Below are 26,246 nucleotides of genomic sequence, written 5' to 3'. Positions count from 1 at the left end.
GCTTGAGGAAGGCCTATGACAAAGTACTGGGGCAGCCTGAGGATAGGCAAAGGCAGCAGGTCCTAACCCCTTGCCAATGATGAATGGCCATTACAGACTGCAGTCTGCCCAGTGTGCGGGGGCTAGATGATGACTGGCAGTAGCCACTGAGGCAAGGTGGGGATAGAGGGTTGGGGGTTTCCCTGGGAGGGGAGACCCAGAGAGTGATGGTCCTGTTGGGGCAAAACCCCAAGGTAAGGGGCACTGGGGTCTGGGAGGGACACGGGGGCCCTAAGGCAGGCGAGACACCGGCCTGCAGCAAGTACTCTGGGCTGGACAAGAGCTAATTCCCAGGACGACCAGGAGGAGGTGCTGTGCCGGTGAGCCTTCGCTTTGCTACGGGGAGGAACTGGTTGAGAATTTCCAAGTGGAAGGCAGCTTGGGTGAAAGTGATCATGAAATGGTAGAGTTCATGATTCTAAGGAATGGTAGGAGAGAGGACAGCACAATAAAGAATGGATTTCAAGAAGGCAGACTTTAGCAAACTCAAGGAGTTGGTAGCTAAAATCCCATGGGAAACAAATCTAAGAGGAAAAACAATTGAAGACAGTTGGCAGTTTTTCAAAGAGACATTATTAAGGGCTCAAGAGCAAACTACCCCACTGCCTAGGAAAGATAGGAAGAATGGCAAGAGACCACCGTGGCTTAATCAGGAGATCTTCAATGATCTAAAACTCAACAAAGAGTCCTACAAAAAGTGGAAACTCAGTCAAATGACAAAGGATGAATATAAACAAATAACACAAGTATGTAGGGACAAAATTAGAAAAGCCAAGGCACAAAACGAGATCAAACTAGCTAGAGCCATAAAAGGAAACAAGAAAACATTCTACAAATGCATTAGAAACAAGAGGAAGACCAAGGACAGAGTAGGCCCGTTACTCAATGAGGGGGAAAGACAATAACAGAAAATGTGGAAATGGCAGAGGTGCTTAATAACTTCTTTGTTTCTGTTTTCACCAAGAAGGTTGTAGTGAAAATGAGATAGGATCAGAGTCTAAAATAGGGAAAGAACAAGTCAAAAATTACTTAGACAAGTTAGATGTCTTCAAATAACCAGGACCTGATTAAATGCATCCTAGAATACTCAAGGAGCTGACTGAAGAGATACATGAGCCATTAGCAATTATCTTTGAAAAGTCATGGAAGACAGGAGAGATTCCAGAAGACTGGAAAAGGGCAAATATAGTGCCCATCTCTAAAACAGGAAATAAGGACAACCCAGGGAATTACAGACCAGTCAGATTAACTTCTATACCTGGAAAGATAATGGAGCAAATAATTAAGCAATCAATTTGCAAACACCTAGAAGATAATAAGGTGATAAATTACAGTCATCATGGATTTGTCAAGAACAACTCGTGTCAAACCAACCTGATAGCTTTCTCTGACAGGGTAATAAGCCTAGTGGATAGGGGGGAAGCGGTAGATGTGGTATATCTTGACTTTAGTAAAGCTTTTGATATTGTCTCGCATGACCTTCTCATAAACAAACTAGGGAAATACAACGTAGATGGAGCTACTATAAGGTGGGTGCATAACTGGTTGGAAAATCATTCCCAGAGAGTAGTTATCAGTGGTTCACAGTCATGCTGGAAGGGCACAATGAGTGGGGTCCCACAGGGATCAGTTTTGGGTCTGGTTCTGTTCAATATCTTCATCAATGATTTAGATAATGGCATAGAAAGTACATTTAGAAAGTTTGAAGATGATACCAAGCTGGGAGGGGTTGTAAGTGCCTTAGAGGATAGGATTAAAATTCAAAATGATCTGGACAAACTGGAGAAATGGTCTGAAGTAAATAAGATGAAATTCAACAAGGACAAATGCAAAATACTCCACTTAGGAAGGAACAATCAGTAGCACACATACAAAATGGGCAATGACTGCCTAGGAAGGAGTCCTGCAGAAAGGGATCTGGGGGTCATAGTGGATCACAAGCTAAATATGAGTCAACAGTGTAACGCTGTTGCAAAAAAAGCAAACATCATTCTGGGATGTATTAGCAGGAGTGTTGTAGGCAAGACATGAGAAGTAATTCTTCCACTCTACTCTGATTAGGCCTCAACTGGAGTATTGTATCCAGTTCTGGGTGTCACATTTCAGAAAAGATGTGGACAAATTGGAGAAAGTCCAGAGAAGAGCAACAAGGATGATTAGGGGTCTGGAAAACATAACCTATGAGGGAAGATTGAAAAAACTGGGTTTGTTTAGTCTGGAGAAGAGAAGACTGAGAGGGGACATAACAGTTTTCAAGCACATAAAAGGTTGTTACAAGGAGAAGGGAGAAAAATTGTTCTTAACCTCTGAGGATAGGACAAGAAGCAATGAGCTTAAATTGCAGCAAGGGCGGTTTAGGTTGGACATTAGGAAAAACTTCCTAACAGTCAGAGTGGTTAAGCACTGGAATAAATTGCTTAGGGAGACTGTGGAATCTGCTATAGAGAACCCGAGTACCATGCAGTCAAGTATCAGAGGGGTAGCCGTGAATAGCGTAGCTGAAGTGGCATATTTTAGGTCGACTTACCTGGTTGTGAGGACGGCGGCAAGTCGACCGCTGTCGCGCCGCCGTCGACTCCGCTGCCGCCTCTTGCTGCGGTGGATTTCCGGAGTCAACGGCAGTGCGATCAGGGATCGATTTTATCGCGTCTTCACTAGACGCGATAAGTCGATCCCCAATAGATCGATGGCTACATGCCGATCCGGCGGGTAGTGAAGACGTGCCGTAAGTGCATTCCCCACTTTCCATTACCAAAGGAAAAGCCCACGTGGGAAGAGACACTGACAGCTTGTCTTCTGTCAGAAGATATAAGAATGGATTCAGGGGAAGATCCTTCATGTCTGGACTGTTTGGACTCTTACAGGGAAGTGCACTGGATGCAAAGCAGAGATCCCCAGGGACAATCTGGGTACCCTGAAAGACTTTTGGGAAACTGGCAGTTTATTACATCACTGACACCATTTGGAGTTACAAACTGTGACTCACTTGTGCATATATTTTACCTGCTTTAACCTCAATAACTCTCATTTCCTTTTCTTAGCTAATAAACCTATAGTTATTTGACTATAGAATTGGCTGCCAGCCTTGTCTTTGGTGTAAGATCTGTAGTACCAGTTGATCTGGGGTGACTGGTCTCTTGGGACTGGGAGAAACCTGATGTGGTGTGGTTTGGGGTTTAAAGAATCTTTTATCACAAAGTTCAGCTTGCCTGGGTGGCACGATAGACTGGAGAGTCTAAGGGGACTGTCTGTGATTCCGTGGTGAGCCTGGTAAGAGTGATCCAGGAGTTCCCATTTGTTACTGGCTTGGGGAAATGTAATTATCGTCCACACCACCAGTTTGGGGTGTCTGCCCTTGTTTTCTGACAGTCTGCCCTGAGGTAGTCGTGAGCCACTCCAGTCAGCGTGACACATGGCACCTGTGAAGCCTACTTTGGGGATGGGGGTCTGCTGCTGACTGAGCCCCCCCCCCACACTGTCTCTGCCTGGGGTTGGGAGGGGAAGATGGGGGAATGAGACCAAGATCCCCACCAATGAATAACCTCGCTGGGAGCCCCCAAAGTCCTAGCCCTGGCCCTGCCTACCCAGACTGGGAGGCCCAGCATCTACGGCCTCCCTCTTAGCTGAGCAGCCAGCCCAGATGGCCACAATGTGTTGCATTTCAGATGAGCTAGGTGAAGCCCTGGGGTCCTGGCGATTTGCCAAAGGGTCCTTGGCTGGGCAGGGCCTGGGCATCACCCATGCCACAGGGCAATGTCCCGGGGAGACAAGAAATGACACAGTGCTTTACGGGAGCGAGGGGAGGCACTCAGCGCCTCCTGGAGGAGCAGGCACTCGGTGCCTTTCAGAATTAGGCCCGAGAGAGCTGAAGCCTTGGGACTGAGGAGGTGGCCGGCTCAGTGCCTGCAGCGCTGGGAGGTGTTGGGGGGCAGTGGAGTTCCTCACGTCACACTCACGCCCCCCTCTGGAGCTGGAGGGAGCTGCTCTGTGGCAGGAGGGCTGTGCGGATGGGGTTTCTCTGAGGGAAGCATGGACATGGCTCCATGGGTGGTTAGGGAGCAACAACCCTTCCCCCAGTGACACCAGTGCAACAGAGGACAGGGATTGGTCCCGGAACGTCTCAGATTTAATGATCTCCTTGGAGGCCATTTGATATCAGGCCCGTAGGTTCCATGGCCCATTACAGTATCGTGAGCACCCTTTGCCCCAAACTCCCAGCCCTTAACATCAAATCAAAGTCCATTTCCTGTTAAAGCCCCAGTGGCTCATCGGGGAATCAGGATCCAGCTGAGATTCCCAGTCCCTAGTCAGGAACCGTCCGCCTCAGCTCAGCTCATAGAAGCTTTGGTTTCCCTCTGCGGTGCCCAAAGCCTCCTTAAACTGAGAGACCACTCGCCCAAAGTGTGAGCCCTCCCAGAACACTTTGCCGCACTGGGTGCAACAGTAGAAGTAAGACAGGTCGGCTTTGCCCAGCACCCCAGCCGGGATGGCTGCTAGCTGAAGGGAGGCACCTGTGGCCAGCGTCAGGGTCTCCACATTGAGGTCTGACTCCTCTAGCCACTGGCAGTTTGGATTATAAACTGGCTGCAGGGAGTCGGATTCTGAGGTGTCAGATGCTGGGTTTGTCTCTTGTTTCTCTTCAGACTTTGCCAGACAATCTGTGGAAACAGGAGAGAACAGACACTAAATACTGAGTAACAGGTGTGATGAGCTGGGTTGGTGCTCAACAACTCCCCCCATGTGACCTTTACTCTAGGTTCATCAGCCAGCCAAGAAACCAGGACTGCGGGGAGAGGGCTGAGAAGACGGTAAGCCTTTCCGATTCTGGGCTGCTGCATGGGCCGGTGCAACTCTGGAGGCTGCTTTGAGGGTCTGTCTCTCCTGCAGTCAGAGATGTGACGGCAGCATGGGCGGATGCCCCCAAGCTGGCTTTGATCTAGCTAGCTCTGATAACAACAGCAGTGAAGCCACAGCAGCATGGACTAGCCGCTTGAATACATATCCAGAGGCCTGGCTGGCCCTGTCCACATTGCAAGAGAATGTGCAGGCAGGCATAACCATGCTAGCTTTACTCTAACTGGCCTGGGTAAATACAGTAGTGAAGACATGGTGGCGCAGGCTTCAGAGCAGGGTAGAAACCCAAGTATGTACCCAGGGTTCTGGCAGGCTTGTGATCTGATTGGTAGCCCAGGCTAAAGCCCTTGCCACCTAGATTAAAACTACCTAGATTAAAACTAGCCTGGGTAAAATGACCTGTGCTACATCACACCTTCCCTTGCAGTGTAGACATATCTTGTGTTTAGGGCCCTGTGTAAAACACAATTTCATGGAGGGCACAGAAATTGTGGTAATGCCTCCAAACCGTGATATTTACAATATATTTTAAAAGGAAAATGTCTCTAATCAAATATTTAACGGAAGAGATGAGCTCAGCTTACAGTGCTGTGCACATGCAGGGCAATCCATGAATGAGGAACAAGTAAACGACTAATGATGCTTAACTTTAATTCACCAATAAAACAGAAATAAACGAACATTTAGGGGATTGCAGATGTTTGTGTTTGCTGCAGATTTTAGTTGTAAAAAATCATTGACATTCAATTGTCAAATTCATTCCATGCACATGCCTTGAAATTGATTAACTTTACTTGTAAACTTCGTTCTGGAAACTCTGTGAAATTCAAGATTTTTGTCATTTACACGGCTGTGAATTTTCTAAAAAAATAAATCGTGACTCAGCCAGGGTGTCAGTTACAGCAGCCTCTCTGGTGCTGGTGCCACCAAACAGACCAGCTGTAGTCATGGGCACTGCTTCCCGGGCACTGGCTTCACCTCCTGCATGCTCCTACCTAGGGGACAGTGTAGGGTGTGCGCCTATTGTGTGCGCCTACACCTGGCATACAGGGGTCAGAGTGAGGAGCTGGGGGGATCCTATCCCCAGAGTATCATCTGCAGCTGCTCTATAATGTATGGTATTGGGGAACCCTGCTGATTGCTGTGGCCAAATGAGGACACACAGAGCCCCCAAGTTAAGCTTTAGCAATTGCTGCTCATCCAGGCGGCCTGCAGCCATGTCACTTTGGGTTGCCTGGATGTGCTTGGATAGGAAATCACCAGGGAAAACGCAGGTCCTGGTGATCAGAGGCAAGGTCTCTGCTGAACCAATGGCAAAATGTGTTGCTGTGGGTTGAGTGCTCATGGCAGTGCTGTCTGTTATGTGTACTTTGAAACTGAGGCCCAAACAATTGGAGCTCATTAAATATCAGATTGCACATTCCACAAGAGGAGGGATATTAACCAATGTCTTGGATAAATGCCAGTTTGGGCAATACATTCTGTAATTCCCTCTCAAGTTTATGTGGATATGGTATCCTTCACTGACATGAGATGTTGTGTAGTTGCTGTGTACTTTCAAACTGCTGTGGCACTCTACCCCAGAGGTGGCTGCATTCCAAAGGGGACAGACAGAGAAAGAAAGCAGAAAGATTGCAAAGTATTTTGTGATCTGTGAGGATGAAAGGAGCTGTGGAAATGTTAGATATCATTATGAATAATTATCCGGATTAGCGATCAGTTTTGGAAAAGTAATTGACTCAATTAACAATCTACACTGGATTGTTCTAGATTCAGGTCCTAAAGGCATCAGGCACTAGATGGTTTAGGCGTTGTGTTTTGCAGAAACACAGAATTGGAGCACAGTTATGCAACCCTCTTGTTCCTCCCCTCTGCCCCCCAACAACACGGTGATGTTTGTTCTGAGGTGAAAGAAGCCAAAGAGACATGCTCCTCTGACTCCAGATGATGTGATCCTGCATGGATAGCTCCCTGGGGAGCTCAGTTTGTGCACCTGCTCCCGGCAGGCAGCTTTGGCTGGGCACTTCCTAGAGCGTACGTGTTTCCATCTAAAATCCCATTGTGGGCGCAGGGACCGATGCCATTGCCAACAAAGCTACAACACCTATTCGTTTTTTGGCACTGCAGTGCAGGTTCTCATTGCTTGTGTCCCAGTGGTGAGGGCATAGCTGGGTCCAGGAGGCAAAAGTCCAAGACTGACTTGACTGTCATCCATCAGAAAGTCTGGCAGAAAGTGACGCAGGGAGGCGGACTGAGTATATTAGCAGGGGCTGATTCATCCTTGGCATGGGGAGCTCTCTTGCCTAGACAAAAGTTATACAACAAAAGGCAACTTACATCTATCTGGTATGACATCACTGAGGCTGTTCCTCTCCAGGGCACAAGAGAGCTCCGTCAGGAGTTGTCTCAATGTTCCAGGGAGTGCAATAGAGTAATACAGGAATCGTCCTTAGCTCTTCAGCCCTGGATCTCAAAGCACTCTGCACAGAGCGCTCAGTGCCATTCTCCAGTGCCTGTGGCAAGGGATGAAGTGACCTGCCTGAGGTCACAAAGCAGAGCCAGGACTGACTCCTGGGCCAGCGACTCCTCCACTGGCCCATAATGCCCCGTGTGGGGGGAGACTGGAATTCAAACACAGGGCAGTGTTACTGGGGAAAAATCCTAGGGTTGAAACCAAGAGGGTTCTAGAGACGTATGTAATATGTTCTGTAGAAATGCCTCTGAAATCCTATGGGGATAAATTCTGTTCTGTCCCCTGGGAGCCACAGCCCGGGTGGAGGTGGGGAGCTTTACATCACGTTTACACCCTCCAGAGTCTGTGCTGCTGTGGGGACTGCATGGCTGCTAAAGCAGCCCCAGGGACAGCCAAGAATCCCCCTGCTGAGCCCAGCGTGCTCTAAGCCAGAAGCTGCGAGGGAATCTTTCCCCTGCCTCTTCCAGCTCCCTCTGTGGCCCAGGAATGTCCCAGAGCAGCCTGCAGGAGTGGAGCAGAATCAGCCCTGTCCTTCCTTTGGGCTGGTTAACCCTTGCTTAGAATTCCATGGCAGGGAGAGTTCTTGATTGCCTGCCCACAGCGCTGTGTGACCCTGCATGGAAAGATGAAGGGCCACTGTGCAAAACTGAACCCCCACATTCTGTGTTTCAGCTCCCACCGTGCTGTGCTCAGGCCCCACTCAATAGAGCATTCCCAAGCCAGGACTGCTGCTAAGCATATGCCGAGTGCCTGGCTATGTGTATGCAAGAGGCTGTGAATTGCTATCAAACCAGAGGCTGTGTGGTCAAAGCACATGGCTAGCACTCAAGGGCCCAGGTGCCTGGTTCCAACTCTGATAGAGCTGACCTTGGAGAAGCCAACTCCTCCTTTGTGTCTCAGTTTCCCCATCTGTAAAACTGGAGTAATAATCCCGCCCTCCCTATCCCACAGTGGTATTCAGAGGCATCACAAATTAATGTATAAAGTACATTCAGATCCTTCGATGGAAGGTGCTGGAGAAGGATCCAGTATTATTATTCTAAAATAACAGAGGTTTCTCAGCACGTGTCTATTATCCTGGCCCCAAGGTGTGTGAGAGTCACAATAGACATAGCTACCATGTTAGCTGATACATTTAAAAATATCTAAGCACCCTGTGACCAGATCCAAGCTCTGCTGATCGGGAAGACGGGAATGTATTATATGCCTTTTCTAACAGTCCATGTGGGATCTCTTTCCTAAACTATCCGACCACCACAGAAAGGAAACAAAGAACTGGGTAAATGTGATGACAGACCCTGACCAAAATGTAAAGACATGAGGGCTGTCACTCAAACCAACACCACCCAGGAAGATTTCAGGACACAGACTATGGCTGGCTTAAGACACCACCGGTCCTAAGCTTGTTGTGTTCTAGTCCGTCCATGGAGTCTTTAACTCAAGGCTGGATGTCTTCTGAAGGGAGCCACGTGCTGGAGTCACTGGGGCAGTTCTCTGACCGGTGCTATGCAGGAGCTCAGCCTAGATGATCACAGTGGTCCCTTCTGGCTTTAAAATCAGCAAATCTAGGCAGGGACTTTTCAGTTTATTTTGCCTGTTTGACAAGGGGCAGGCAAAGCCGAGGGAGGCACTGATTCCCAGGCCAGAAGAGACCACTGTGATCATCTAGGCTGAGCTCCTGACAGCACAGGCCAGAGACCTGCCCCATTCATTCCTACAATAAAACATTTAGAAAAACCTCCAGTCTTTGATTTTAAAACTGCCAGTGATGGAGAATCCACTAGGACAGGGGTCGGCAACGTTCAGCACCCTGGCGGGCCGGGCCAGTTTTATTTAACGGCTGACGCGGCAGGTTCGGCCGATCGCGGCCCCCACTGGCCGCGGTTTGCTGTCCCGGGCCAATGGGGGCGGCGAGAAGCCGCGCGGCGCAATGGGGGCGGCGAGAAGCCGCGGCCAACACATCCCTCGCCCGCGCCGCTTCTCGCCACCCCCATTGGCCCGGGACGGTGAACTGCGGCCAGTGGGGGCCGCAATCGGCCGAACCTGCCACGTCAGCAGGTAAATAAAACTGGCCCGGCCTGCCAGGGTGCTTACCCTGGCGAGCCGCATGCCAAATGTTGCCGACCCCTGCACTAGGACCTTGGTAAGTGGTTCTAGTGGTTAATTACTCTGACTATTAAACATTTCCCCCTTATTTCCAGTCTGAAACACAGAGTGACTGTGTGACCCAGGATGGAGAGAATAATCCTTCCTTTCTCCTGCCCACCTTTTTTCTGTCTTGCCAATTTAGACTGTAAGCTCCTGGGGGTGGAGACTGGCTCCCACTCTGTATCTGTGCATGACGGGGCCTTGTACCTTGGCTAGAGCCTCTAAATGCTACTGGAATACCAAGAACCAGGGGTCACCCAATGACATTAACAGGCAGCTGGTTTACAACAAACACAAGGAAGAACTCCTCACACACGCACAGTCACCTGTGGAACTCATTGCCAGGGGATGTTGTGAAGGCCAAGACTATAACAGGGTTCAAAAAAGAACTAGGTCAATTGATGGAGAATAGGTCCATCAATGGCTATTAGCCAAGATGGTCAGGGACATAATCCCACGCTCTGGGTTTCCTAAGCCTCTGCCAGCTGCAGATACTGGATGACAGGGGATGGATCACTCGATAATTGTCCTGTTCTGTTCATTCCCTCTGAAGCACCTGGCTCTGGCCACTGTCGGAAGACAAGACCTTTGGTCTGACCCAGTTTGGCTGTTCTTATGTTCTAATAATGATCAATAATAATAATGACCTCAAACACAGCCGTGTGCAGTCCCCAGCAGTATTGCACTGGGCTGGGGACACCTGAGCGAATCACTGATTTTCAGGTCGGTGGCTGAACTCAAAAATAAAATTAAAAAAAAGACAAACTGAATTTTGGTCTGTTTGTCTCACTGAAATGAAAACCCACAAAAATGTCATTTGGGCTGAACGAGGCAACATTTCAAAATGCGCTATTTGCCAAAAAAATCCACCAGTTCTAGTGCTGGGGATGTGGTAAAAGCCCCTGGTCTGCCCTACCATATCGCCCCCCTTCTGTCTTTGAAAATGCATGTTCAGCCCTGAAATGGTTAAATGTAATCACCCCGTTCTGTTATTTTCTTCTCTGAAGGTACCAGGCTGTCATGGTTGGGCTTTACTGATAGTCCATTGAGCTTTTGTGCTCTTCCAGGAATGCCTGGCATTTCTCCCCCTTTGGAAATCTCCCTGTCTGTCAACCCCGGTGCAGTCCTGCGAGCTCTCAGCCACGGGGCCTTCACAACTCTCCCACCGGCACAGTGGATAGCGTGTGGGATTTAAAAAAAATTCCTCAAGGCACCCTGTAAAGCGTGAAGTACCAACCCCCCGCCCGGCCACACTCCCCTTCCCCTGTGGGATGTGGCTGGTGAGACGGGCGGGGGGGGGGGTCATTACAAAGAAAAGGAGAGAAAGGCTTGTGACACCCAGCATTTTGCCTTTCGATCGGCCCCGGCCCCCTCTTAATTGTGGCACTTCAATGGGTTGAAAATGCAACATCACTTCAAAGTAACAATTTTTCAATGGAAGCTTGTAAAGTCCCCCTCCCCCACGATGGAATTCGGTTCAAAGGCTTTTGAAGAAGCCTGTGTCCCTGTGGCAGTCTGTCTGAAAAGGCCACTGGGAGCCAGTAAGCAGGGTGCCAGCTCGGCAAACAATCTTAGAAAAAAGTCACTGTGAAAAGGTCATCTCCGTGGTGGTTATGGAGAGAAAGGGGCTGGGAGAGGAGAGGGGAAGATTTCTTTAAGGAGGGATTTTTCTCCCCCCTTCTTTCCTAAAGCAGGGTAAATATGGCGCCTTATCTTGTGAGAGTGCTAAAATCCACAGCATGGCTCCGAGCTGGGGCGCCCACACAGGGAATTCTGGGTTTCCAGCGATCATGTGCTGCTGCACTGGGGCCTCCGGGAATGCAGTGTGCACAGAAACAAAGAGCCACACCTTGACTACAAGGCAAACTGGCTGGACCCGGGCACACACGCGTGCACACACACGCGCACGTGCACCTTTCACAGTTCAAAGGCAGAGGACAGCTCATTGTGAGCCCCATTCGTGCTGCAATCTCCTTGGCACTGTCCATTGCTGTGTCCGTGCGCTGGCTGACGCACCGCCAGACAAGACTGCAAATGCACGGTCTGTGGTGGGCGTGCAGCAGTGTGGCTGAGGGCGCTGGCGCTTGCTATGTATCTCAGACAGCTAAGCCCTACGGCACAGTCACAAACTACTGAAATCCCAGCGCAGAGCACTGAGACCCCACACTTCACTGAGACCAAGCAATGGCCAGGTGGGTTGGGGGGGGGGGGCATGGGAGGCCAAGGGGAGCCAAGCGCATCATTACAACATCCCAGGAGATTCTTACAGCTGCATTTTCAAGGGACCTGTCTGTGACCAGTCATGCCAGTGCCTGGATTCCCATTGCCGCCCTCTGAGGGGCAGAAATGAATTCTGCTCCCTATCAAATCAATTAGAAACACCTCTTGGGAACTAATAATCCCATTACAAAACACTTTAAATGAAAAAGGCCTTTTCCTCCTCCCCCGCCCACCCAGATCACTCTGGGACGACAGAGTCCAACAGCCTTTGTGTAAAGGGATTTCTGACATTTTATTCTGTATAGCCAACCAAGGGTTTGGCAGGTAGAATATATCTCCCTGCTTTTAAACACCTAAGAAGTGTGCTAAAAGCAGGAGTGGAATTGGGAAGTGACAAGTAGAGCTATTCTTCCAAACTCCTCCCACAAACCAAGCTCCGCCTACTGGAGCTGCCAAAATGAGATGCTACGGACACCACAGCGTGCACAGAACTTCACAATATGCATGCCCTTCCCCCACGCTCTGTGTGCCACAACTTCAGTGGCATTGGCAATGCTGAGTTTCCCCTCAGGACACAGGTTACCTCATGAGACTCTCTTGGGCACTGGCTGGCAGACTCCTTCACGCACACCCACTGATGTGGGTCTCATTACCCCACCGCACACAGCAACCAAACTTCTGCTGTCCAAACCCAACAATGCTGGCTCAGCCTAGGAAACTGGATAAGCCAAGCGATGGCCACGTCCTATGCCCTATGTGATGTCCTATGCCCATGAAAAAAGAGAAACTGACAGGACCAGAAATCCTCATTCCCCTCCAATCTTTATCTAAGAGTCTTCTCCCAGTCATCTCTGCCAGGGCTGCCACTTGATGCTTGGGTTCCAGGATCCAAATGAGCTGCAGCGGCTGCTCTAACACTTCGCAGTAGTAGTAAATATTGATGAGGGTGGCACTGGAACAACGGGACGGTCTCCATGACGGCAGGTGTTGCTAGTGCCGTAGAATCCAGATTAGCCAAACTGCCGGAGTGGTTCTGCTATTGGGAGGCAGTAAGTGGATCACAAAGAGACTGTGGGAGGGCTGGAAGGAGTGGCACTCCAGCTTCCGGGGTCCCACTGTAACAATTTTCATGGCCTATTCCAGGGCCTCATTTCACACTGGCAGCAGTGCTTAACCCCGCGCTACTTGGGGTGAAATGGGACTTCTTGCCTGTTGTGACAAACCCAGTGTTGTAGGGAGACAACTAATCTCCATGAAGAGGAGTTGGGGCTCTGGAGAGAGGGACATGTCTACACCTTGTGAGGACAGCTGAATGCCCAGGCAGCTCTGAGGCCATGAGGGGTAAAAAGAAAGGTGGTTACTGTATTGTTATTGATGAGGTTCCTTCTTGGGGAAATGAAGCCCCCCAGACAGGGGAAACAATGCTGGTGGCAATCCAACTTGGAGTGTGAGGGGGTGCTTCTCTGACCTCCTTTCTCCCCACCTGGACAAACACATAAATAACAACCCACTCTCACTGTCCAGCTACAGATCCCAAAGCACTCTGCTGTGTGTGTGCGGGGGGGAGGGAAAGGGGGACATCATTAAGTCCATGTTATAGACAGAGTAGCCAGGCCCTGTGAGGGTAAGTAACTTGCAAGTGAGTGTCGGAGCTGGGACCAGACCCCAGACTCCTATCCCATGCTCTTTGCCCTCTGTGTAAAGTGGTGGCTAATGAGGAGCCAGGCTGGAGGCTGGCCCAGCTTGAGGGGGATTTGTTTGGGAGACGGAAAACTGGCAGGGGGAGAGCTGGTGATCAGAAGCACTGAATTCTCCCTACAGAAATACGACCGTGGTACATTCTACCCACCTCGTTAAGGTGGGTGCATGAGCTGACCAGTCAGCGCATGGTCAGTGCATGAGCTGACCAGTCCCCGCAATGTCCTTTATTCACTACAGGGCATTCGGCAGAGCCAGGTCCCGGCGAGCCTGCATCCCACTGTTAGCGGGATCCCCCACATACCAGCACTGAGTTGGGCACAGGACTGGGGAATTCCTAGTATAACACCCATGGGAAGAGCAATGGACTAGAAGCAAGGGAAAGGTGGTTTTCAAGGATGGGATTTTTTAATGGGGCTTTGCTCCTCCATCACTTAGGCATTTTGAAAGCCCCACCCTTAAATATTTGCTTAGGGCAAACAATGTTAGAAACCGCGCTTTAAAAATGCTCTCCATAAGTCGTGTGAGTTCCAGGCCGGGGTAGGAGGCTCTCCCAACTTGGACCCTGTCAGAGGGTATTAACATAGTCTCACTTGGGATGCTAATGCCACCCCAGCAAAGGGTCCATCTCCTGTTCTCTTCTTGTACAGGCCCACCTGTGGCAGACAGCCTGCATTCCTACCCGTGAGGCCGCAGAGCTTGGACCTGGGAACCAATGGTCTTGTGTCTGTACTGGCTCGTAGCAGCAGCAGGTCCCTGTGGAAGTATGATCCTTGAAGAATAATGAACACCTGCCATATCCTGAGATACACAAAGTTCTGCCAGGAGGTTCTGACATGTTCACAGCCTCGCCCGGCTCTCAGGGCTGTCACTGTGAGCACTTCCTTCACACTCGTAACACACTCCCTTGTAATTTGGCAATTAAGAGCTAGGTGTTCTGAAGAAAGCACTTGTCATAAAGACTTTGCACAAGTCTGAAAACACACCCGGGAGCATTCTTGGAGGACAAAGGTCCATGGGAAACCTTCCCTTGGTGAGAGATGGCTCCTGATAAGGGAAGTTACGAGCCTGAGAAACACACTCTATTGCAAGGAACTGAAGATGCCTGATTATCTTTTCCTTCCAGATAACCGTGATAAGAAAAGGACAAAGGACTCTGGATTGTGCAACCAGTTCAACGGAGGAGGGGCCAAGTTCTTAGGGCTTTCTCAGAGCTGGGTAGGACGGAGATTGGGAGTTAAGCCCTGTGTCCCCCTTTGCTCTGCTGATGCAAAGCAACAAGGCAAAAAATGGCATGAAGCAGTCCAAGACTCTCCTCGCTCTCTATAGGGTTTCATGGAAGGGAAAGGGATCCTGTTGGATTCTCTGCCTTCCCCCCAGCCCCCCAGAAACCCTGCCTGGCACCTCCTGCCCCCAGTGTTTTGTTTTGCTGGGTTTTACTCTTGCATCAGCAAAGGACACAGTTGGCTCTTGCTTATTCTCTGCTCAGCGTCAGGCTAATACGGATGTGATGTCTGCTCAGCTCTGGGAACCCACGGCTACTACCTGTCAGGGTATCTGCACCATGGGAGAGGGAAGTGGGAAGGGGGCTGACAGACATTTCTAATGAACATCCAGCCTCTGAGACATTCCTGCTGGGCTCTAGGTCTATCCCCAGCTCTGCCCCTGACCTGTTCTTCGGGGCAGGGACTCTCTCGCTGTGTGTGTACAGTGCCCGGCACAGTTCAATGCCATGACTATTTGATATTTATATTGTGGGAGTACCTAGAGGTCTAAAAAAGGCCTGGGCCACATTGTGCTAGGTGCTGTATAAACCTATAGGAAAAAATGGGGCCCCACTCTCATTTGGGGCCATTAGGTGAGCCTGTAATAAATAATAATAATTCAGAACAACATATTATGGTTATGGGGTCGCTCTTTCTAGTGTACACTCAACCTTGCACTAAATGCGTATCTTTCTGAGGTAGCTTGGTCCAACGGTTGAGTATAGGAGTGAAAATCAGGACTTCTGGCTTCTACCCCGGCTCTGCCACTCACTGTCAGACCCCATGGAAGCTCCATCGCCTAACCGTGCCTCAGTTTCCCCATGTCCAAAGCAGGGATAATAGTGCTCATCCACTTTTGCAGTCTATGGGTGAAAAGAGCTACGTGGCTCCTTCAGCTGGAGATCCCTGAGCACTGCCCCTTGGACTCATTATCCTAACCCCGCTGCGAATGCTCATGGAAGTCTGGGTTGTGTTACTGCATGTCCATCCTTATGTGGCAATCGGATTGGCACAACATTCAATACGGAGTGAGCCAAGGTAGCATGCAAGGGTCAGGCATGAGATTCTGTAGCCCTCTTGTGAGACCTCAAGCCTACCTTATTTTAAAGTGACACTCCAGCCCAGCTTCAAGTGTAATTAACGGAGGGCTCTAAACAGACTGATGCCTCTTTAGGTGCAGACCTGAGTCCATGGCTAAGGAGGCTGTGGGGTTCACCAAGTTGTGAGGAAGTGTCGGTGGGTTTGCCCTGGCAGCCCCTAGCCTCAGAATCACTGGCCTGGCCCCAGAGAGCTTTGGTGGAGAAGGGGGAGATGTAGAAAGACCCCAACCCTTCCCTGGGAGACATGCGGCTTAAACCTCAGCATGGAACAATTGATCGCTGTAAAGCTTTCCCCGTTTGGCTGCTTCCTCCCCCCTTCCTGAGATCACAGGCCACACCGCAGAGTGAAGGGCTGAGAAAATTCTCACGCTGTAATCAGCCGTGCAGAGAAGAGTGACCTTAAGAAGCTGGGGGGAGGAAGGGAAAGAAATACTGAGTCACTTCTGCAGGCAAGTGAGTGGGAAACGTGCTGAACAAACAGGTGTCCAGGGTCACAGCCAGGGGAGCACTCATGGGCTGTATACACAGCAGCCTATCTGCAGCAACCCCATCTTAACAGTCCTTTTTCCCATGCTGTTCATGTGACACAAACAAGGATCCTTCATCCACCCTCTTGCCATTTGCACAGTCCCATGCCAAGGGTGCCTCTGGGGCTCACCACACTGCACAGTGCTGCGTTCACAACCACCAGACCTTTTAATGAACAGCCCTGGGTCTCCCCAGGGATTTAGTCCCAGCTCTGCTGCTACATGGAGCAAAATCTGGGAGGACTGGAAGGCTCAGTGGTATCAGGTTAAGCCTGGCTCAGTGCAGGAATCTCAATCTTGACCTACAGCATCCTCTGCTAGTCCAGTCGTGGCCTCCACATGTTGTGCCAGTGCACCTCAATCTTGAGATGAAATATCCCTGTTTGTCTAATGTCAGCCTCTGCCAACACCCCTCAGTACTGCCACACAACACCCCCAGCTATTCCAGACTGGGCTGCTCTGAGTTCTGTCAATGCCTGCCAGTCCTGATCTACAACTCCCCACCTCTGCCAGCTCTGCCTGCCATGCCGCCCCCGGCTATTCCACGTCTGGACATCCCTTCAGCAAAGACTCCCACCCCTGCCAAAGGAACCATGGCACAATATACAGGCGAGGTGGAAAAACACCCACTGGAGATGAGGACGAGGTCACCAAGCTGACCTAGAGAGGATTGGAACCCATTAGGAGTGAATGCCAAGTGGATGAATCCATTGTGAATCCCTGGGCCGAGAGCCTTAGCCACGATCTTCCACTTCCCGTTGGGGTCACCATTACTGGTAGAGGAGAAGGGCCATGTTCTGCCACCTTCTCTTCCTCCCCCTGCAATCTCAGCCACCAGAATGAGGCTCCACAATGCACTGACTTCTCTCTCTGGGCACACCCATCAGAGGGTGACAGCACCTTATGCAGCAGCTGCAGGGCGGATGCGGTAGCTCAGAGGACAGCCATCCCCAGCTGGGCCAACCATGGCAGTAAAGTCAGATTTGTCACATGGCAGCCCTCTTCACTGGGCAGCAGGTGAGAGTCACACCCCTCTAGTGGGAGAGGCAGAAATCCAATTGCTGCTGAAAAGGCTGTTCTATTACAGCTGGTTGAGCTTGGGGGGCACAGATGGGTCTCTCAGAAAGGTCTGACCTATTTCCCTTCCATGGGCTTTCAGGGCAAGCTGTGAGGAAGAGGGCGGTGGAGATCCAGTCAAAATGCAACAGAGTAAGTTATTATTGTTACAAGTGCTCTGCAGTTTGCTTATACTAGTGCGCTCCATAGAGTCAGAACGTCATAGATTCCCAGGCCAGAAGGGATCATCTAGTCTGATCCCCTGCATAGCATAGGCCAGAGAACATCCCCAAAACAATTCACTGTGAACTAGAGCAGCTCTTTTAGAAAAACAGCCAACCTTGATACAAAAATTGCCAGCGATGGAGAATCCACCATGACTCTGGGTAAGTGGTTCCAATGGTTAATTACAGTTTCAACATGTTTTACAAGTCCTGGCTCACTGTACCTCCAGCCCCCTGTGAGGCAGGCCAGTATTATTCCCATTTTTCAGATAAGTAAACTGAGGCACGGAGAAATCAAGTGATTTACCTAAGGGTAGCCAGCATCAGAGCTGGAATCTGCAGCTAGTTCCAGATTCCCAATCCCCTAGCTAAGCCACTTGACCACACAGCTCATATGAGCAACTGCAAATCCTGAATGTGGCAACCTCTTGTGATGAAGATTGTAATGCGAGTTGGAAACACTGCACACCAGCTATCAGCTGAGACAAAAATTCTACACACAACATAGCCAAATATTTGCACTCTGTACTCAGATCTAGGATACCCACTCTGCATGCTATGAAACAGCTGTGAGCTTGACATCCAACACGTCAGCAACACATCCATCCCAGAGTGTCCATAGCCTGGCTCTGCACAGCTTTGCAATCAGGAATAGGGCATCCCAAGGTAACCGTCTGGTCCCTCCTCATATGTCCTAGCTTGATATATCTGATCCTTCACCATTCTCTAGCTTGGGATGGCAAAAGGAGCCATAGACTGCTTAGGAAAATCACAGGTGCAGTAAGGAAAACCGACTCACATTTGAAGGCCAGAAGGGATCTGTTGATCATCTAGTCTGACCAGCTACATAACTTAGGGCCTAGAATTTCTCCCATCAAATCCTGTATCAAGGCCATAACTCCTGGTGGAGCTAAAGCATGTTTTTAAAGGAAGAAGAATATCAAAGGCCATGAAAAAATTCTACTGGGAGGCAGAACAAGGCTGGCTGTTTATATGTTTGCTCCTGATTTATTGTGAAGCCATTACCAGAGCTTGCCAGAATGAAGACAGTCAGACATGAATGTGTCTAAGTGCATGGCATAGATGGGACACAGCCAGGCATGTCTACAAAAGTCAGCAAAAATGATGACAATTTTTCACAAAAAAATTCAAATTTTTAATCTGAAGTGCCCAAGCATGGCCCGTGTCTGGGTTCTCACATTGTCTGATTTCTCCTGTCACAGCCCTACTAAGATATCAATGAACAGAGCTGGGCCCCATTACAGTGAGACTAGGCAAGTAATATTTTTGATGTCCCCTGGCCTGGTTAGAATGACCTATGTGATGGTCTCCCGTTCCACACTGTGGCTGAAACAAGGCTGGCCAGCTGATGGCATGTCAGAGCCCATGTTCCGCTTTAGTGTCCCTGGAAACGTGGTGACCTAGGTGTGGACATGTGTTGCCTGGGCCAAGTTGCCTCATTAAGGACCATGTTACTGCCCATGTAATTTTTAAGTATCTTATCATTTCAGTCTTGTTTTTGCAAAATCATTTTTGTAGCAGAATCCTCCCCAGTGACGTTCTTGGGGTTCATAGCAATGGGGTGAGGGTTCAGCACAAAACTAAGGGAAGGCACAGCTCCGTGAGCCTGCGACACAACTCACAAACACAAAACTGACTTGCTCATTGTTTCCCCTGTGGCACGGGTGCATAAGCCACCCCTGGGAAAGCTGTGGGGACCACCATGCTGGGAATTCCATCTGAGGCAGTTCTGTCTGGGCTTGTGAGCAATTTCTAGCAAATCTGGATAAGCCCTGAACAGACTGGATTGGAAAATGTGCCCAAACCTTGGGAAACCTGTACAAAGCCCAAAGTAAAAATTCAAATGAGTTATTATACAAGGATTAATCGTCTATTAATAACATACAAGCCTGGCCATAAAAAGGAATGGAAACAAGTCAAACAGAATGGCACAGAAAAATACCTTACTAGAGATGTATCCAACATGGCAAGCACCAAGGGGTTCTTGTCATTCACCGCCAGGACCTCCCCCAAAAGTGATCACCCTTGGCAAACGGCCCTTTGCAGCTTCAGGTCCATCTGGGTGCAGAGGGCCAAAACTGTGCTAGCTGCAGCCTTTAGTTGCATTTCAGTCCCTCGGGCATGGTCTCCATCCATATGTGACTCACACAGACAGTTGCTTTGGCATCACATACTCCGTTCTCTCACTGTTCAGTCCCATAGTTGAAAACATCTGAGGAGACAGTCCCCAGCCTTGCTTGGAGAGACTGGAGGAGATGCACGGGTTATTGTGGAGAAACTGGAGATCATTCGCCTTCCAAGTAACTGTGGGATGCAAAGGGCTGGATCCTCCAGGACGGAGTGGCTGCTTTGTGCTGCACTGTCAGCATAATCTGTCTACAACCACAACCCAAGGAGTATTGCCCCAGTGCAAAGGGGACCTTGCCATGACACAGAGCTAATGCCGCATGCCCTCTCTGGTCCTAAAATCTATGAATCAAGGTTCCCCTAAAATCTCTCAGCCAGATTCAGATTGTTGGCTTAGCAAAGTGAGGTCCTATGCTCAACTCAGTGGCCTTTCTCTGCCTGCCTACATGCCTGTCTACATGTAATGCAGTAACATTTGGACACTGCATCTGATCAACTCCAAAATTTCAGGCATGTTCTAGGCATAGGTGCTGGAACTAGGGTGCTGAGGGCGCTGCTGCACCCTCTGGCTTGAAGTGGTTTCCATTATATGCAGGGTTTACAGTTTGATTCAATGGCTCTCCGCACTCCCACTACATAAATTGTTCCAGCACCTCTGGTTCTAGGAATCACTGCGCAGAACCTATTGACTGCAATAAAAAACAGAAAACCAGATTTCCCAGACAGGAAAAAATAAAATAAGCATTGAAGGAAGGGGGGCACAGTATGGGGGAGGGGAACCTGGGGGACACACAGAGCCCCTGGTACCTGGAACACACACTGAGCTCTGGCATGGGGAGGAATGCGGGACCCAGGCATGAGGGGAGAGCGAAGGGGGGGCATAGAACATGGCAGATGTGTGGGACAATGGTATGAGGGAGGGGACACACAAAGTGGTTGCAGGGAGTCCCTGAAAGAGGGGGAGGGGAGGGCACAGGAAGTTTGAGGGGGGGAGAATGGGGGAATGCAGTAAGCCCCAGGTGTGTGCAATGAGCTCAGCTGGCAGAAGCAATGACGGGCAAGACCCTCTAGTCACATCACATTCCCTGTGCATTGTGCTCTGGGGAGAAAGGGGCACCTGTCACAGCTGAATATAAACCAAAGCATTTCTGCTTTCCCATCCAGGACTCTGAAACGGGCTGTACAGGTTGGGCCAGTCTTGGGCTACCGTGGAACAGGAACAGCTCTCAGCAGGGAAAGCTCTGATTCCCCCCAGCCAGGCACAGTACTGGGAATGACAGGCACACATCTACTGCATCTTCCCCTCAACCGAAGGGTCCTTGCACTTAATCAATAGTAAATCCTTTGCATTTATAGCGCTCCAAGTGTTTCACAAAGTACAGGAATGATCATTGTCTACACACTACAGAGACAGGGAAACTGAGGGAAGGCCAGGTTAAGTGGCTTGCCTAAGGCTGCGCTGAAGGTCAGAGGCAGATCCAGCAATGGACTCAGATCTCCAGACTGCTATTCCAGTGCACTGCCCACTGGAACTCACTGCCTCTCATCTTTTTTTTTTTTTTTAATCACAAAGTGCCTCTATGTCACTCACTGAAACGCTGCCACAACTGGGGTGAAGCATGGCAGCTGTAGCCAACACCACACCAGAGCAGACTAAGACAGGAAATGAAGAATACCTCCCCACCATGTCTCTAAGGGCAGTTCTAGTTAGACTGTAATCACTCCAGCTGCAATCTGACCCAGTTTAAGAGTAGCCATGGAGGCAGCATATGGGGCATTAGAGACACTAGCAATGAGAAGCCACGTTGCAGCCTGTGGTTGACACAGTTTGCAGAGAGTTAGATGGGAAAGTCCTTAGACTGTAACATGCACCTACGGGAAATCACTACACGCAGCGTTCAAAACAGCCCTCTCCACCCAACGGCCAGTGGACGAGTGCAAAGGCAAAGAATCAGTGTGGCTATACTACTATAGCTGTGCTTAGAGGTCCTGGAGTTTTGCTGATCAGGATCTTTGTTCGCAAGTTCAGAAGGGCCTTGTCTATTGTGCAAGTCCATGGCAAACCTACACCAGGTCTGGAAATGCTCTTTGCTGGCTGAGCCTGATTCCCTGGCACCCTGCACCCCGTGCAGTCAGGTACACCAGCACAAAGGGGGGTGAAAGACTCTGAGTCTGATCTGGTAACGTTTTACACGCTGCACCAGAAGGTGCAGACTGGAGAATCAGACCCTTCCTGTCTACAAAGGGCTAGAATATTGTCTGTGTGGGCTGGGTTTTTCCAAAGGGGGAGCTAGTCCCCCAACTCCCATTGGCTTTGAGTTGGGTGCATAACTCCTTTTGGAAAGCCCAGCTGTAGTTCTTGTGCAACGTTTATATTTTATGGAGCTGCAATCTCAGTAAAAAGAATCTGGAAATGAGTCCTTCAATTAAAAAGGCCATACAAATAACAACGGGCTTTAGGAGCGGCTACTGCTACTATCTTCACAATACCCAGCTGCATGGAAATTGCTGGGGAGAAGAGATGATCGAGGAATTGCAACCTAGTGTTGACTTCACCTACTGCACCTCCGTACCTGAACACTGTCTACACACCAATACGATTGTGTGGGTCTAAATCCCTTGTAACTTATTTTTGCACTGAAGTCAAATGACCAACAAATCACACGCACAAAAAAGCTGCTATAAAATGTCCGCTTGAAGCACAATGACCATCCCTCAGTTCTTAGGGCTGGGTTCTCAGCTGGTGTGTACTGACATCAGTGCCCTGCATCTGACGGAGCTACACTGATTTACACCACCCGAGGAACTGGCCCACAGAGCCTCAGGATGCTGAGACGTTTACAAATTAGGAGTTGGTCCTTGGGCTATTGTAAATCCTGCCGACTGAGTGCAAAGGTGCTCCCAGTGCAGGAGTACAGTCCACTCACCAACTCAGGCAGGAACGCAACCCCCTGGCCAGGCTGCATTAACCTGTTAGGTGCCCACTCAGTTACCTGCATTATCTTCTTCTGTTAAGAGTCCACTGAGCTGCATCAGTTGCCTCATTTGGTCTTTGGAGATCTTCAAGTATTTGTCACAATTACACAACTGGCAAAAGGAAGAGAGAGGAAGATTAGAAAGAGGGTGATAGCTGAGTCCTCTGCCGCTCTGAAGCACCTTCTGTCCAAGGATCTCACAGCATTTTGCAAACCAATGAATTCAGCCTCACAATGGCCCTCTGAGGTTGGTCAGCATCATCAGCATGTTACAGCTGGGAAAACTGAGGCATGGGGGTCACAGAGTGAGGCTGTGACAGCACTAGGGTAGGACACAGATCTCTGGAGTCCCAGACTTTGACCCTCCTTCTTGTAGTGGAGGGCAATAGGGAAACCCACAAGAGAGTTACGAGATCAGGGGGGAAAAAGCAACACCCCACCGCCATTCATTGCTGCTCACACTGGCTATGCAGCCGGGGTGGCACTCCCAGCCTGCTGCCCGGGTCACAGGGCTGCCACACACTCCTCCAATGACACTGCATCCCCAGACCAGCGTCAGCCACAGAGATGAGCTGTGCCCTGCCTGTGCCCACTTTGGGTTCTGCCATGGCCTCCGCAGCCAGCTGGCTAGATGGAATGTGAATTCTTGACCCTTCTGACAGTGCAGCCCCAGCCCAGGGATTTCAAGGGATCTGTTCAGGCTTCCCCAGATGCCAGCCAGCTCCAAGAGAAGAGTGGGTTGTCTATGTGGGTCTGGAGGGAGGTAGCTGGGGGAGGCACTCTGCCCCAGCTAGTCACTTACAGCTTCTCATCCACTCCTTGGCAAACCCAGTTTATGGCTTGAACTCTGGGTCAAAGTCTCAAGAGAAAAAATAGCTGCCCAGCTTTATTGTGGAACGCTCCCATAAAGAATAATGGACTGAGATGCCCATTAAAAGCCCATGATAGGGCTTATTCATTAAGAGCCCATAATTTAACATGGCAAATCCAGCAGTGCTCTCTAGGAATCCCCATCCTGCCCCCCAAATAAATGAATGCCTTCAACCTTTCATGGCTAGCCAACTCCAGCCCAGCTCAGCACTGGGAGGACAGACACCTGGGGTACAGCTTGCTCAGCTGGGACCTGGATGCTGCCATAAAGCACCAAAAGCTGAGACTGTCTGTAAATGTCAGCAGGACCCCAAGAGCCTGACTTACAGCTTTGACACTCACTCTTTGGCGCTCCCTATTTGCATCAATAGGCACAGAACTGAAAAGCTTGCTGAGGTAATGAGCTTTCTTAATGGGGCACCGTTTCCTTGCAAATCACTCCTCTGGGACAGATTTTACTTACCACGAGTAACACACATGGGCCTACATTCTCCAAAATGACTAGTGATTTAGGGGTCCCAATCTGAGACATCTTAAAGGGGCCTGGTTTTCAGAAAGCGCTGAGCACTGTGAAAATCTGACCCCTTCATAGTGTGCTGGGGTTGGGCCTCAAGAACTGAACACCACCATGTCACTCTGCACTCTGCCAAGACTCCTAGCACTGACACTGGAGGAAAAATATTTCTCTCTTTTCCAGTCGGATGCGACTGCAGGTAAAACTCCTGGCACAAGTGAAGTCAATGCTCAATCTCCCACTGACCTCAATGGGGCCTGGATTTCGCCCTGTTGCATCAGTTTCACTGTTCTCCCTTCTACCGGCATTCCACACAGCAAAAGGGGAGAAAGAAACCATTTAAAACTCAGGACGATGTGACTAATGCCACAAAAATGTACAGGGGGACTCGGGTGTGATTCCCAAAGTGACCTGTAACTTACTAACAATCCCCAAAGGATTAGGCTTCAGGTTGACCAGTCCCTTGAAAGAGCTGCAGCCAAGGCAAGTGATTAGAATGACGCATGCATTTTAAATGCAGCGAGTTACCTGGTTGGGGTCTGATCCAAAGTCTACTGTAGGAAGTGAGAGTCTCACTGACTTCAAAGGCTTCGGATCAGGTCTTGAGCACTTTTGATATGTTTGTGGAGCATTAACTGGACGGGGCAGAGAGGTCACAGCCGGGGGCTATGGCTCCCCTTCCCCACAAGTGGGAGAATCAGAGAGGAAAGTGGGACAACTATTGGTTAGAAAAAAATATACAACCACACGCAGGGAGGGATGGGGCAGAGCCCCAGTCAGGCACTCCAAGAAATGAGGCAATAAACCCCAGCCTGCAAATGACTCAGACTGTAAAAGGCCTCTGCCTTCTGCTCTCTGGAGCTGCACCTCAAGCAAAGCCTGAGACAGTGGGTAAAACGGAAAGCCCCAGAGACGGCCATGCAATCGGGGACGAGAACTCTTCAGAGAACTCACTTTCCACGCACTGTGGCAAATGCTTTGAGTTCTCTGATCAGCCACTTCCTTCCAGCCCTGCACGGCTGTTTTGCAGAGTACAAGGTGCCCTGAATGCAGTAACATCAATTTCCCCCCTCCCCTCCTCAGTGCATGGGTCTTGCCACATGGCTGGATCAGATTAGACTGGTTTGGAATCCAGCAGTGACCAAAACCTTTGTAAAGGAAGGAGAATGCCCCCAGGCTTGCTGACCCATTGAACTGTGCTGTACAGGGAGGGCTGGAAGGAAGCCTCCCCTCAGACCTTGCTTATGCCCTTCAGAAGAAAAACTGATTAGGTTATAATTTTAGGGCCAGATTCTGGGATTCTCCCTGGGTGGGGGAGAGAGGAAGCAGGGAGCTCCCTTGCACACCTGGTCCGTGGCAAAGCTCCCACTGACTAACCCTAAGTGAGTGCACTGGGGAGTCAGATGCCCCAAAGGGGGTGTGGCTGAGTAAGAATGGCCCCAGGGCCACACCCCTTTCTGCACCAGCTAGTGGCTCAAAAAGGAGTGTGGGAACCACACCTCTGTGCCCTGGAGGCCTGGTGCAGGGAGCCTCCCACCCACTGACGGTGTTGAGGGCTCCCCAAACCTCTCCCTACCGTGGCAGTGACTCTAGAGACCATGATAGTGGCCTTGGTTTGCAAAGCTACCCAGGGTATTATCCACTGAACCCAGAGCTGTGGGAAGGGAACAGTGCAGCCCCAGACTGGCTTCACTGGCTCCTGGTGGATAGACCAGAGAACAGCCTGACAGGCAAACGCTCTGCATACTTGAGGCCTTGTGTGGACTCCAATGCACACAACCTGCCAATGCCCTGCAGCTTCCTCTCTTGTCAGCAGGCTCAGACAATGCCGTCAGCCAGTGGTCACAGGGTCTGAGAGAGCAGCACATGGACGATGCAGGCATAACCCGGGGAGCTGAGGTGATGCGGCAGGAAGAGGAGCTCACTTTGAGGAGCTTGCATGGGTATTAACCTCTTCAGCCATCGGAGGTCTCTGCCCTCCAGCCAGCCAGGTAGTGGACAGCCTTGGTCTCAGCACTGATCTGTGACTCTCAGATTACAACAGTGTTATGAAATGCTGGCTTCCCATTCTGCCTGATCCCCTCTTCTCAGGCAGGGCCTGACCACTCTTCAATCCCTCCAAGCCAGCCTACAAC

The 26,246-nt window shown here is 50.1% G+C and overlaps 1 protein-coding gene across 13 annotated transcripts in view; it reads right to left on the bottom strand.

Annotated features, from left to right (window-relative positions):
- The window catches only part of EXD3 (exonuclease 3'-5' domain containing 3), a 685,344-nt gene that overhangs the window by 80,737 nt on the left and 578,361 nt on the right, over positions 1-26,246 (bottom strand). For 11 of the 13 annotated variants that reach the window (XM_005295926.5, XM_005295927.5, XM_065572497.1 and 8 more), the window contains 2 exons: positions 22,746-22,839; positions 4,144-4,697 (listed from right to left, as the gene is read on the bottom strand). In XM_005295926.5, coding sequence (XP_005295983.2) covers positions 4,363-4,697; positions 22,746-22,839 — 429 coding nt within the window. In that variant the 3' untranslated portion in view covers positions 4,144-4,362. Of the gene's footprint in view, positions 1-4,143; positions 4,698-22,745; positions 22,840-26,246 lie in introns of those variants that run through there. The other 2 variants (XM_065572495.1, XM_042855701.2) reach the window with 2 other exon arrangements.

Source organism: Chrysemys picta, chromosome 18 (genome assembly GCF_011386835.1).
Source record: "Chrysemys picta bellii isolate R12L10 chromosome 18, ASM1138683v2, whole genome shotgun sequence".
NCBI lineage: Eukaryota > Metazoa > Chordata > Testudines > Emydidae > Chrysemys > Chrysemys picta.
Note: the sequence above shows the minus strand (reverse complement) of the source record. Positions and strands in the feature narration are given on the sequence as shown.